At 34.8% G+C, this 14998-nt stretch overlaps 1 protein-coding gene across 1 annotated transcript; it reads right to left on the minus strand.

Moving 5' to 3' along the window:
- Window positions 1-299: 299 nt before the first annotated feature.
- On the minus strand, window positions 300-8966 carry LOC121257992 (histidine kinase 4-like). The gene is made up of 12 exons (XM_041159301.1): window positions 8764-8966; window positions 7595-8021; window positions 7090-7323; window positions 6759-6928; window positions 4898-5116; window positions 4619-4805; window positions 4474-4525; window positions 4138-4367; window positions 3800-3898; window positions 2893-3605; window positions 1851-2351; window positions 300-1053 (listed from the first exon to the last, which is right to left on the minus strand). The coding sequence occupies exons 2-12, from the start codon at window positions 7934-7936 to the stop codon at window positions 792-794; spliced, it is 3009 nt and encodes a 1002-aa protein (XP_041015235.1). The 5' UTR covers window positions 7937-8021; window positions 8764-8966; the 3' UTR covers window positions 300-791.
- Between the last annotated feature and the right edge of the window lie 6032 nt (window positions 8967-14998).

Consider the following 14998-nt stretch of genomic DNA (forward strand, 5'->3'; position numbering starts at 1 on the left):
ACAATCCAAGACTCCACCCACCAAAGCATTTCAATAATTAGATAAGCAATTCTACATATAACCCGCACAATCACTTTGAAAAAAAGTAAAGTCTACTATTAAAAATTAATTTTTTCATGTGAATCTCACGTTTTATTCACTTTTTTCAAAACAATTACGCAGCGATTGCACAATTTACGGTTGCAAATATTTTTCTCTTTATTAAAAGCCATCAGCTTCTCTACATATTCTCTATACCCTGGCAACTTATTGCCCCCACTCCAAGAAACAAAGTAAAATCGGTTTTCAAACAACACATTAAATTTAGCATCTGATTCAATAAATGTTTTTTTCTTTCTCAACGTACAAAATGTTCATTGTCCAAAAGTCTTGTACAAAGAGACAATTATACAAATCAAGGTATTGAGACGACCCCTTCTCAAAGTGAAGTTCCAGGGAGTGCGTACAAAAATATATGATTTACACAATTTCGCTCCTTCCCCGTTAAGGATCTATACATACATTGGGGGGGGGAGGGGTCTGGAGAATTTTGTAACAGTATACACATACTCGAAATCTAATCATGTTAAATTGGAGATGGTTAGAAATAAGTGGCCAAACCTGTAAACAATTTTGGTTGAGTATCTTTCAACATTCAATGACACCAGCTGTTGCTGCTATCTGCACTAAAACAGAATACCAGCAATATTTCAATTTCTGGTACTTTTTTTTATCTGTCATTTCTGGTACGTTTCATCCCACCAATGTGCTGCCACGTTAGGTTTGCCATTTCACACAAGCGGAAGTTCTTGTTATAAGTTTCGCATTGGTTTGGATTTGAAGAACTTTGCAACTGCCTGGTAAAGATTCTCCTCCTCAAATGGCTTAGAGACATATCCATCCATCCCACATTTCAGGCACTCATCATACGTGGCGTGAATCACGTCGGCTGTCATTGCCAATATTGGCACATGCCACTCTCTCTTTCCAATAATGCCTTCGTCTGTGGCTCCACCATTCACTAGCTCATTTGCGTTGGTCTCCATTAGGCGTATTCGACGGGTGGCCTCAAACCTGCAATTAGAGGAAAGATGTATGGCTATGTTATGACAGTGAACCAGTGAATTGTACTTACTAGAAGTTCCCTATAATTTAAATGGTTCCACATTTTCATGCCAATGGTGTTTGGGACACCACCATATTTTTACCTATGCACACAATATGTGTTGTGGGGAACCTAAACTTTAGTTACTCTAAAACATGCCAGGAACTTGAATGAGCTGAAGTTAGCAGAAAGGATGTTCAAACCAAAAAGCTCACTGAGACTGCTACAGCTAAACAACTTAGTTACCTTTCAGTGTGTAGTTAACTACTACATGGAATTCTCAATCATGTTACATCAATTAGTATGTCTCTACCTATCAATCCAAACTTGATCATGTTTACGTGCACTAGGTTGGTTGGATCCTTGCTATAACATAATGCACTGTAGACACCAAAAAAAATATAGGGGAAAGTGGAGCAATACATATTAAACTTTTAGTTCCCGTCTGATATATATGGTACAAATATCTGCAATATCCCAACAGATAGGTGTTGCACCAGTTAACTGCTATTACAAATGAACTTATAAAAAAAAAAACTACTATTACAAATTATCCATTTTCCCATGACACATTTAGACAACGCATCACAAAATACCATGTGATAAATATTTGCATGTGATAAATATTTGCACATGCACAGCATGTGTACCAACCACCAAATGAAGTATATAACTATATAGCTGCCATAAGTAACTAAATATATTGATTGCATTCAAGAATTTTAATACATAAAATAAATAAATAAATAAAAATAATAATACGTACCCATCCATCTCTGGCATTTGAATATCCATGAAGCACGCATCAAAATTATGTGGAAGTTGAAGCAATGCCAGAGCAGCTTTGCCACTCTCAGCACACTCCACATCAGCTCCAAACTTCTTCAGCGCACCTGCAGCAACCCTGCGGTTAACCCTGTTGTCATCAACCACTAAAATTTTCTTGCCAAAAAGCAGGCTCTGAAGGAAAGATCCATTAGAAATGTCTTTCCCCTGCTGCCTCTTCTTCCCTATCCCCAGCACCTGTTGAAGACATGCAGCAACCATACTTGCCCTCAAAGGTTTCATGATCACAGTATCTGCAAAACCTGCTGACTTTGCATTATCGAATTCAGCATCACTGATATTGGTTGCAAGAAGAATCATCTTAGGCAACTGAAACATATTCGCACTTTGTTTCCAGTCTAATAGGTGAACATTCAGACCACCTTCCTCACCAGACATCCATGAATCCTTCTCTACTAGAATTAAATCTGGCTGGAAGTTTCTGTCATAATAGATAAAGTAGTTTTATTCACAAGCTATATCTGAAAACATCATACTGTAAATTTGGGGCTTGTATCGAGATTCTAATTTTGTTTTACTCCGAAAAAAATTCTGAGGACATGTTATGCACAAACACAATTGGCATTCCTTATCCAATCAAGGTTTGGGTTCGTTACAAAACTACAACCTTGAAAATTTTGTAATTCATTTTACTCTATGTATTTAAACACAAGTAATGAGATACTCTTGCAATGTTAAGTCTATCTAATTGCCAAACCTGCAGTCCCCACAATTTGCTTTTCAGAAACTAGGACACAATTTTACAGGCGGCACCATAAATACAAATTTTGTTAGTGTTTTTTTCTGTAAAAGATTGGAATGTGAGCTGCATTAACAATACTTTCCTCTCTGAAGCCATGGCTGTGGTCATTGCCTTGGCTTTGTATTTTTAATAGGGATGCAGTGTAAATCATTTGAAAGTTGAACTCGGGCAGGTGACTATGGGGAGGAGCAGGAAAAAAATACAATAAAAGGGAGCTTACCGAGATGTCAGGGAACCATTTTTTCCACACATGGCAACGGTGCTCTTGATGTTACTAGCAACTTCCACCACAATACCAAGTCTCTTTAAATGGTACCTGGTTATGGCAGCTCTAACTGGTTTCTCATCAACTACTACTGCTTTTAATCCTCTAAAACTAGAAGGCAGATCTTCAGAACTAGGTTTTTTCATATTGCCGTGTAGATTTTTCCTACACCTCTCAAAAACAGCAGTGAATGAAAATGTGCTGCCAACCTGAGGTCGGCTTATGAAATTTATCTGACCACCCATTAGCTCAACCAAACACTTACTGATGCTCAAGCCTATACCAGTTCCTCCATAATGTCTAGAGGTTGAGCTATCTGCCTGCATGAAGGGCGTGAAAACCCGATCCTGGGCACACAGCGGAATACCAATTCCTGTATCCTCCACGCATACCATCAGCATGACATGTTCAGAAGCTTCATTTGTAGTCATCTTCCGTGAAGCATCAGGATGGAATTCTTCATCAGCAATTAGATGCTTAAAGGTATCCCAACTATTCCGCTCATCAGCAGCTTCACAACCGCTTAATGTCTTAAATTGACGTCCACCAGATAAAAATAGACCTCCATCTGATCCACCATTCATACAGGTCTCAGCTTTTCCATTTACCATGGCCCTCGTATTTTCAGCTTGATGGACCTTAACAAATATATGTCCTCGTTCGGTGAACTGTCAAATGCTCAGTATAATTAATAAACTGCAAAGCTCACACTGTGAGGGCCAACCATAATCTTCTACCAGTAAATTAGATCACTATTTGAAGTAAAGTTAACAATATAAATTAAAGAAACTGAGCAGTGAGAAATCAATGGTGAAGAATTACTTTGTGGGTAAATGACAGAAGGGCTTTAATATCCACTTACCTTAACAGAGTTGCCCACAAGATTTGTAATAATCTGTCTGAACCTCCCGGGATCACCCATTACAATTTCAGGAACTTTATCGGAAACAAACACTGCCAGCTTTGTTTCCCCAATTATCAAAGTTCGAGGATTGTAGCATTTCATTGGTAACAGAACACATTGCAAGATGAGCAGAAAAAATAGTTTAAAAATTAGATGATAGAACGAATAGTAGTTCATATTCACAACTACAAGCATTAAATGTAATGCTGCAACACACTGAGGAAAATGATTATTCTGCCACTTCTACCAGGTTATCAATGAACAAAAGATGATGAATAAACTACTGTTGGGCTTACCTCAATTCCCTTGTGTCTAGACTTCTCAGAAAATAAAGAGAGGACATCGTCTAGAATGGATCTGAGGTCAAACGGGACTGCTTCCAGCTCTAACTTGCCAGCTTCAATTTTTGCACGGTCTAGCACCTCGTTAATTAATGCTATCAATGCTTTCCCACAGGCTTGTGCAGTTTGAGCATAATCCCTCTGAGTTGAGCTTAATTCTGTATCTAGAAGCAGAGCAAGCATTCCTGCCATTAATAAAGAGTAACAATTCCATCATTAGAAAGCTCTCAAGGAAAGATAAAAAACGTAACACTTTCAGATGAGAAGAAAAAACTAGGGCTTTGAACATACCAAGGATGCCATTCATGGGTGTTCTAATTTCATGAGAAACAGTAGCTAGAAACTGGCAAGAGGATCACAAGTAATACACATGTTAAAAGGCAGAAGCTTGGAAATTTACTTGTAGTATGCTTTACAAGAACATTGATAAGATTACCTGGGATTTTGCAACATCTGCAGCTTCTGCTCGAACTTTTAGTTCTTCCATTTCATGGAAATCATCCTCAACTTTAACAATGTGAATTCCTGCACCATATAAGATATAACCTACCAGTAAACCAATCACAAAGAACAAGAACGCAGTGGTGAGTGCTGTCCATGACATGGGCGCCTTCTGATGGTATCTGCTCAAAAACCAATAATAAGCATCTATGAGACAAAAACCATGGAGCTCTTCCGCCTTCTGAAATTGTGAGCAACAACTGGATGCACTTACCTGCATATCATTTGATGCTTCCTAAAAGGATCTCCAAAATCAAGCTTGCTCTCATGAGAAAGAGACATGTCACCATCTTGATATTGGTGACCATACATGATTAGGGGATCAGAGGAGTTTGTGACATCGTACACATTCACTAAAAATGCCTGATTTCCAGCAAGTTGACCAAGTAAATTCTCCACAAGGGACTCAACATCAAAGGCTCCACCAACATATCTGTAAATCAGAATTTCATTAACAGACATCTAGAACTTTCCACATTAACACTCACCCCCAACATTACGCTGGGAAATTGAAAGCCAAAGCTTTAAACTCATAGCCAAATATAAAAACATCAAAACGTACTTTGAGGTGTAAAAAACAAGGAGAAAGGAGTGGGGGAAAGGATCATGCCAAGGCTTCAAAATGTCATACAGCAAAAGAAGGTGATAGTGGTTCAGGTGACACTGCTAATGAATCCCCATAAATAGAACGAAAGACACTGGTTTTGGACAGGTTCATGCTCAGTACGATTTATGAACATGGTCCAGAAGTAATATGGCTCTCATGTCATCCAAACTCAACAAAAGAAGCCAAAATCAAAAGCTCATTCGTTTGCCTGTGGTTAAATATGGAAATCCATGTAGACTCAATACCTCTACTTAAACCATGCATTTTTATATATGCTGCAGCAGAACCCAGAAATATTGAGAACAGTTATCTTTGCAGATTACATCCATGATGTGAGTTGTTCATTTTAATGAAAGCAGATATCAATGGAGTCACCTTGCTAAATATTGTACATATATTTAGGAAAATTCAACAGATAACTTTCCTGTAATCTATAATATTTTCTTTGGAAAAGAGACACACCATTCTGCCTCCAGCAAGTAGAGGCACAAATATAGGAGAAATGCCAAAAAGCAAAAATCAAATGAAATACAACAAAATTAATAACTCTAAAATCAAGTCATATCAAACTATTACCATTGATGGTGTGACTTCACACACACAATGCAGATGGAGAAGAGGATAAACTTTATAGTTGAAAAAGAATAATAATGTATACCCCAAACTGTCATCTCCTTTTACACTGCAGTCCCAAACTAACACTTTTAACATGTAATTTTTTTTTTTCAACTGGAACCATGTATCCAGGAACAAAGTCCCATTTAATCCTGGAGCACACAGGCCCTCGGCAAAGGACGTCCGATTTATTCAGCTCCCCCCAAGACCAATACACCACCCCTTGGGGTTACTCTTAACATATTACACCCAAAACTACCAACCTTCATCAAACATTACTCTCAACCCAATTTTAGACGTTAAGATGGACCAAAATAGGTTATGCGATACAGAACTCAGATCTTAGCGAAGGGTGTACATTGTCACTTCTTGGTGTCTAAAAATAACATGGTACACCAACAAACTACCACTTTTCATCAAATGTCACTCTGTCCAATTTTAGTTTTAAGATTGACAAAATAAAGGTGATTTGATATAGGTAGATCTTGATTGGAGGTTTATATTGTAGCTTTCTGGTCGTAATGTGTTAAAATGGTAATTTAGGTACCACATTGCGAATGGGATGACAGTCTGGGGACGCAAAATGTAATTTTATCTTGTTGAAAATATCAGATCAAAGCTCCAGCAGTAAAAGAATGCCAAGTTCTCCTACCTATCATTCCCAAATCCAGTTCAGGCCATTTTTTGGGGGGTATGTAAAATCCAGTTTAGGTCCGTCTATGAGTAAACATGATCGCTATGCAAAATTCAATTGGTTCATAGACAGTAATCTGCATACGCTAAACATATTAAACCAACCACAAACTGTTTCAAAGATAGTATTTCAATCAGAATGCAAACTCAGAGGACATACCCAGCAGTTGCTTCAACTCGCTCTTGGACTGTTGGGCTCAAAGAGAGCTTGGACTTGTAAACGGGGAAGGTCAGCACAACACCAAGATGATGAGATCCCAGGAGCCTGAAGGGACTTGTCAAAACGGCTTTCCCAGTAGCCCTTGCCCTCAAAATGTTCTCTCTGTCTTCCTACATCATGCAGAGGCAAATACTTGATTTTTTTAAAAAAACAAAAAAATCATGGAGAGGAAAATTTAAAGACCATATGAAACATCAAACGTACATATTACTTGAAATAATGGAATCCAAACAAGATAAGCGAGGTGAAGTTCATAAATCGTATAGTTTACCTCTCCTGACATCATGTCAAGTGATTCAAGGTAAGAGACGCTTTCCTGAGAGAATATCACAGGTGCATACTCATCTCTCACCGATGAAGGCTCCCTCTCCATTGTCTTTATTGTCCAACCATGTTTCCTTTCAAAATTTCCTCTCTCTGAATTAACCACTCTCTGTGCATAGGCTACCCCACTCAGTAATGGCCGCTCAAAAGCAGTCCTAGCTGTGTACTCGGCGAAAGTTTCCTGTATTTTACAAAATTAACAATAAATAAACAACTGCATTTGATAGTAATCATAGTGAATTAAAACCCCATTCATTGTCTTAAGAATATAAAGATTTAAATTTGCGTAAGTTATTTACATAAATTTTCTAGTCTTCGTTTCTATGGGAACAAAACAGCGAAAATGTCAGGAATACCAAATTTTTCCCTTTTCCCTTTTCCTCGATAACCTTGCAACCAAACATAGCCATACAGTTTCAGCTGAAAATCGAAGCACAAGAAGAAGCACAAACCTGATCAATTGCTGAAGGGTTCTTGTAATAATGGAAGGTGGAGACGAGGATGGCGAGGGCGTGCACATGATTAACGCTAACACTAAATTGATCTTGCAACATCCTAGCTCTCTGGTCACACATGCTTCCCAGTACCTCCTTCCTTCTCACTTTATTATCAGCATCCATCCCATTGTAGATCATCGTGCTCAAGAATGCCATCACCATTATCCAAAGTAGCAGAAACTTTGGGAGCCAAGCCCTGTTGGCCTGAATAAATGTGTAACCTCTTTTGGTCCCCATTTGCTCATTCAACCTCACAGCCACAGAGTGGTGGTGGCCCTGCTGCATCTTGAGACCCATCAGCACCGAACTCTCTCCGACCCCCTTTGTTCTTTTTCTTCTTCTCGTTTCTCCGCTCCCCACTTCATATCTATGCTAGAAAACCCTGAAGTTATGCATAGAGATATATAAGCCAACTTTTGACAAAGTACGGGCAAATTTGTCAGATACACCTTTTTCTGGTAAAGAAAGAGAAGGGGCACTGGACAACTCGAGTAAATTTATCATTACAGCATTTTTTAATCCTGCTAAGAAGCATAAGTACACCCACAACCAACGCCAAACAATATTTTAACAAAGGCACAGAACTCTCTCTCCCTCTCTCTCTCTCTCTCAGAGTAGATACTCGTCTGTAGGCTTGAAACTAGAAAGCAAGCAGGTCATAGAAACCCAGGATTTAAAATGAGGAATACTCTAATCTAAGAGACAAGCATGGTTCTCAAAAGATGTACAAAAAAAAAAAGCTGAGAGTCCAAAGAACACCCCGTCTCTCACACACACACACTGTCAAACGGGTCTGTTCCTGTCTGTCTCAAGGCTTTGAACGATTAAAAAATAAATAGGAATAAAAAAATCCAAAGCGTAACTCTCTAATAATGGTCTCTCCAACTCCAATCAGAGAAGCGTGAAGATTTTGCTGAGGCGTCCGGACAAAGAAGACCACGTTCCCTGTTTTCTCTCCTTAGAATAATCAATCAAAATGCCACAGATTGACCCCAAAAAACACAGACAAACAGCGAAGCATGCACATCCCAGAAGCAAAGAGAGAGAGAGATGGAATGCAGGCAACTTTTAGGTGAGAGAGAGATTGCAGAGAGGGGAGGGTTGTTGAAAGAACAAATATTTACCTGTTGAACTGGGTAGGAGTTGCTGGTTGTGGCATGATACAATGCATGAATAATAAAGCAGCTCTTGTTTTTGTAATAGATTTATTTCAAGGGGGTTTATTTTATTTGTCCCATGCTTTTTAAAGTAACAATGAGAGAAACTAAATCGAATTTTTAGGATTTTCCAAGATACGCTCTCGTCTCCTCGTCCCTCTCTCTCTCCCCTCTGTGAAGCCCTCTCTCTTCTCTCTCTAGCTTCTCTTTATAATAATGTACTATTTCACATCACACTCTGTCTCCTCTCTCGCTCTCTCTGTATTTACTTGGATTAATCCTTTTGAAGGAGCTGAGCTTTCCAAATTGAACAATATCGATGGTTTTTTCCTTCTTCAAATGGATTGTCTAGAAAGAAAAAAGAAACAAAAAAAAAAAAAAAAAAAAGAGTGCTTGACTTTCAAATGGGCAACATTAGAGTGTGCGTGGATGTTGAAGTGAAGTGAGTTGAGTTGAGTTGAGTTGTGATGATAAAATATAATTTTTTAATATTATTATTATTTTAAAATTTAAAAAAATTAAATTATTTATTATATTTTATATTAAAATTTAAAAAAATTATAATAATAAGTTGAAATGAGTTGAGGTGAGTTTAGTAACTAAACGCACCCTAACAAATCCAGAATCCTTTTGGGTGTTCAGTTAAATATAACTTTGCACAGCACCTTTTTTCCCTTCTTTATCGAAGTGTAAAATCCTCACATGCGATCTTGCGCTCTTCTAGTTTTTTTTCCTTTTTGCCATTTTTCCCTTCTGTTCTTAGAACTTTGTAGTTTGTATATATAGCTTTGTTTTATTTTTATTGTAAATTGTGGCATTATTTCTCGTATAAGTAAACATAACAAATTCAAAACAACACAATTTTCTATATTAAATAATTTAATTTAATTTAATAAAAAAATAATATTAAATATAATTTTAACTGTCTCCACACTCTCTTTAAAAAATAATGAAATATATATTAAAATTTAGATTTTTTTTATATTAATTTCAAATTTATCAACATTTTTTAAAAGATAAATATTACAAAAAAGTCGTACAATGTACCCCTCTACTTAATTAATATATGATTTTTATTTTTATTATTCCATTTAAACACACAATTTAACCATTAAAATAAAAGGATAAAAATGACAAATCACATATTGATTAGGCTGTGTTTAGATATTGAACTGAGTTAAGTTGCATTGAGTTGAGATGATAAAATATTGTTAGAATATTATTATTATTTTAAGATTTAAAAAAGTTAAATTATTTATTATATTTTATATTAAGATTTGAAAAAATTATAATAATGAGTTGAGATAGATTTAACTTACAAACGAAGCCTAAACTTTTTTTTTTTTTTTTCAAGAAAGAAAACATATGATTTAGACTTTAAAATAATATAAATTATTCTCTTTTACAAATAAAATGATATAGCAATTTATATTTCGACTTGTAGTTGTTGAGTATAATAACAAATATAGAATAGTGTGAATACGGGTTTGGAACGGGGAAGTGAGAAATTGAATGAGAAATTGAAAAAGAAGCGTGAGAAGGCTGAAGGGAAGACGTCGCCATCACAAATCTTTGAGATAGTGACACGGAGACAAGGCCCAGATCTCATTCCACCTCATTTACCTCTTCACCCTTCTCACTTTGGACCGAACACGGAACAGCACTAATCTTGCATCAGAGAACTAAAGTCGAAGGTCTGATACCGAAACCATCTCGCATTATTTCATTTCATTCAATTTAATTATTACAATCTTTTAAATTTATGTATAAAATATAATAAATAATTTAATTTTTTTAAATCTTAAAATAATAATAATATTAAAAAATAATATTTTATTCAATTCATCTAAAATCATCTTATCTCACTATTCAAACGAGCTCTAATTCAATTATGCTTCTGATTAATTAATTAATTAATTTCAATTTGATCATTAATATATTTTAATTTTTTTATTTAATGGTTAAAAGGTTACTATTAGTATATTGACTTTTTTTTTATTTTTTAAAAATTATTAAAGATGTTTAAAAAAACTATTTAAAAGAAAAAAGAAAAAAGAAGTATAATTTATACTAGAAGCATACCAAGTGGACAAATTTAGATGGCATAGTATTACTACCCTTAATTAATTAAACAATAATATTTTGGTTTATCTTAATGATAAATATCACATTAAAAATTAAAATATTTATACAAACTCGTTTATCATATTTTGTTCGTTTTAATTTTTTATTGCAAATCCATTAAGTTCATTAACGAAAGTCACATCATCAACAATAAAAACGAATCATATGTTTTTATAAGATGAGGAAGATAAGCGTAACAAGATTCCATAAATATAAACTTATAAATTGATGTGGTTTCATGTGATCCGTTATATCTGCTTTACAATAAAAATAATTTTACAATCTGACGAACCACATTAAACTATATTAGTTTGTAAAATTACTTTTATGTAATTGTTTTGTAATTAAAGTATTTCTCAATGAATATATATAATTTTTAGAAAATTTCGTAATAAAAATTTGATTTTTAAGAGTTTCTTTTGACTCTTGATTTAATTGTGAAATGTTTGAATTTTTAAAAAAATATAATTTTATTTCAAGGTAGTAGATAATCATGAACCAGTTGTTAGTGAATCAGTGTTTTCCCCATTTTGACTACCGATCATTTTTATGGAGATTTTTTTTTTTATTTAGTGATTAAGTAAGTATTTTGAATGATGTTGTGATTTTTCTTCAAATTTAAAGAAAAAAATATATGAAAAAAATAAAAATAAAAAAGACATTTAGTCTTGTCGGGACCCATCATCATGCTACACCCATGGTCGGTATAGCACACTCATTTAAAAATTAAAAAACATAAATAAAGTTACATTAAATATTAAAAATAGCAAAAATCTTAACTTAAAACAATGCATAGTTGGGAATAGGGGTGCTACCCGCATGGTGTGGGGCGGGGCACCCCCTCTCTACCCCTGCCCCGCACCATTTGGGTGGTAGGGTTTTATATCCCGCCCCGCTACTAGGGGGTGGGATTGAAGCCGCACCCCACCCCGCCCCCCGCTTAACCCAATATCTAAAAAAAAAAAATTTGCCTAAATTTTTTTTTTCAAACCCAAATTATAATATAATTGAAATTTATACATTTTAAAAGAATATAAACTCATTAGAGTTGTAATTTGGATTGTTTTGGTCTCCTAGGCTAATTATTATATAGGAGGTCAAGGCAATACAATAGTCATACTTAAACAATGTATGACTCAACACTAGGAAGCCAAGGCAATCCATTAACTTGAAGTTGTATTCAACTTTTTAACAAATTGTATATATCTATATATACAATATATTTATATAAATATTAAAAATTATAATTTTTTATATTAAAAATGGAAAGGTGCGGAGCAGGAGGCAGGGGCGAGGCCCCGCTGGGGTCAACTCGCCTCTCGTCTCTAGCCTCCCACCCCGGCATGGGGTGTTCCATGCGGGACGGGGGCGGGGTAGCTGGAGGCAGGGCCTCGCTACTCACCCCTAGTTGGAAAGGGGACACCTTAACAATCAAAGGGGCTGACCAACCCCTCTAAACTCTAGTGCACAGTTTTTTAAATTAAATTTAGATTTTTTTTGTTAGTTATTTAAATTTAATTTTTTTAAATAATTTGATTTATTTATATTTTATAATTTTATTTGTGTTGACATGTTGGACATCTCTATTGGTGATGAGGTGGCATCTGTTAGCGAGTCTAATAGAACTTTCACGAAAGGATTACAGCATCGTTGATTACACAAATAATCGGATGAGAAATGTGGTAATAGTTGTGGAAAAATTTGTAAATAGTAATAAAATAATTTGAGTTAATATTTTTATGGGTTTTTGAAAAATAAGAAATAAAAAAGTTCAATAAAAAATTATAAAATTAAAAAAAGTGTTAGAATATAATTTTTAAATATAATTTTTGTTTTAGGATTTAAAAAAAATTAAATTATTTTTTGTGTTTTTTTCTAAGTAATGAATAGACAAAAAAGTTAAAAACTTGAAAATTTGAAATTGAAAAAAATATTTGTGTGAATAGTATTTAAATGTTGAGATATAATGAGATAGTTTGAAAGGTTTATGAGAACAAATCGGGCCTAAAACAACCAACCTCTTATTTTTATTTACAAAAAACCATCCCCATTAGAATTAGAACTCACGTCCTCCTGTTCCACTTCTCTTTCTTTTCTTATCCTTTCTTTTTTATTTCTACTAAAAAAAACATATTTGTAATTGTGGGGATTAGAACTCGCGACCTCACCCTCCTTTTTATAGACATACCAGCTATATTACAAGTTAATCAAATATCTAGATGTGACGATTCGATCTTTAGAGATTCCATCCGAGAATCATAAACATTGTCACACACTATAGAATCATTCGTATTTAATTAATTGATATAATAATTATAGTTGTAATTGTTAATAATACGAGGACTTAGTAATAACTTCTAATAGGCATCCTCCCAATTAAAATATATATTTGATTCTCGCCCTCTTCCTTTTCTCTCTAGAGCACCCCCTCAAAATACTCTGACCCGAGTGGGGCTGGAGCTTTGGCTCCTCCCTCTCTCCTTTGTCTTCTATCTAGTATTTTTTCTTTATTTTTTCTGATTTTGTTTGTTTCGTTCAAAGTATGACAAAATGTCGATTTGATGTTCTCTGGAGCCTGGAGCCTGGAGCCTGGCCACCACCACACGCCCCGTCACAAAATTTCCAAGGTGTCGATCCTTCAGATGGGTGAAGAATCTCATCAAATAGAACAGCACGTGAGGCACATGCTCGGTCCAAAGTGCGCATGTGACATCCATGCGCCACCGCAATGAGAGTTTTATTGCCACCACGTTCGACACTTTAAGGACCAAGGCCATTGATTTCTTCAGACTCGACTGTCCGTCGTACTTCCAGAGTGGCGCATGTCCTTCACACGCCATCACAGTCCCTCTATTTGTTTTTTTATTTCATCTAAGGTTGAAAATACGAATCTACAACTTTTCAAGTTTTATTTCGTTATTTTTCTATATATTATTTACGTTTTTTTGTTATTTTCTTTGTTTTAGGTTAAAAAAAATAAAAAATAGTTTCTTGAACATTTTGTCCATAGAGTGTAAGTCATCTCCTCCTCTGAAAGGTGGAGTTTGAAATCTCTGTTTTAGACAGAATGTGATCTCTCAGACGATTTGTCTGTAGAGAATTTTAGAAGTTAAGACCATACCAATCACAAAGGAATTTGTGACTGGTGGAGTTTCAACCATGAGTAGTTGGCTTGTAATTTGAGTTTTTTAATGTATGTATCAGTCACAGCTGTAACTTCGCTTTCATGAATGAATGAAGTCTATTAAAACAAAAAACTTCTAATAGTATAAAATATACGAACTTAAAAAATAATAATAAAAAGCAAAACACAACAACATAGACAAAGCTCCTAAACTAGGGGCGCCTATGGAGTCACTTTTCAGTGCAAACGTACAAATAATGCCCCTTTTGACATAGAGTATTGGGGTCGACTATGCTCAAAAGATGTTGGCATTTTGCTCTTAGATTTTGATACTTAGGCTTATCCTTTCTACCACTTAACAAGAAAGTAAAAATAAAAAAGATGTATTCCATAACTAATGATAGCTACTTGGGAATACCCTTAAAAGGAAGGCAGCCCCTTTAACTGTTCATATAGTCAAGAATGCCTCTTCCATCTCTTTTCATGTAATTGTCCTTGATATGATTATTTCCAATAAGTTGTAAGTCCTTGTTTTTTTTAAATATATATATAGCTGTTCTAACCGGTGTGCAAAAACACATCTTCTATTTAATCGACATGACAAGACTTGAAAGTTAAAACCGCCCTCCCAGTTCTCACTGGACTTTGAAAGCTTTTTTTCTTTGTACTTTTTGCCTACCATTTTCATGTACCTTTGGTTCGGTCACCTCCATTATTTTCTGGAAATTTTTTAATTTATTTTATCACATTTTATTATTATAATTTTTTTAAATTCTTATATAAAATAAAATAAAATAAAATAAATAACTCAATTTTTTTAAATTTTAAAATAAAAATAATATTAAAAAATATATTATAATAATATATTATTTCAAATTTAATTTTAATCTCAATTCATTATTTCATTTTTTAAAACAAACTGGTGCTAAAGGTTCAACTGTCTAATGCTCCATT

Source organism: Juglans microcarpa x Juglans regia, chromosome 3S, assembly GCF_004785595.1.
Source record: "Juglans microcarpa x Juglans regia isolate MS1-56 chromosome 3S, Jm3101_v1.0, whole genome shotgun sequence".
NCBI classification, from domain to species: Eukaryota; Viridiplantae; Streptophyta; class Magnoliopsida; order Fagales; family Juglandaceae; genus Juglans; species Juglans microcarpa x Juglans regia.

Bases quoted from the DNA above. Each gene is read 5' to 3' on its own strand.
- LOC121257992 (XM_041159301.1), bottom strand. From the start codon at position 7,936: ATGGGTCTCAAGATGCAGCAGGGCCACCACCACTCTGTGGCTGTGAGG. The intron at 3,899-4,137 runs GTAAGCCCAACA...GGGGAAACAAAG, and splicing joins CTAGACACAAGGGAATTGAG to CTGGCAGTGTTTGTTTCCGA. The intron at 2,352-2,892 runs GTAAGCTCCCTT...CTATTATGACAG, and splicing joins AATGGTTCCCTGACATCTCG to AAACTTCCAGCCAGATTTAA.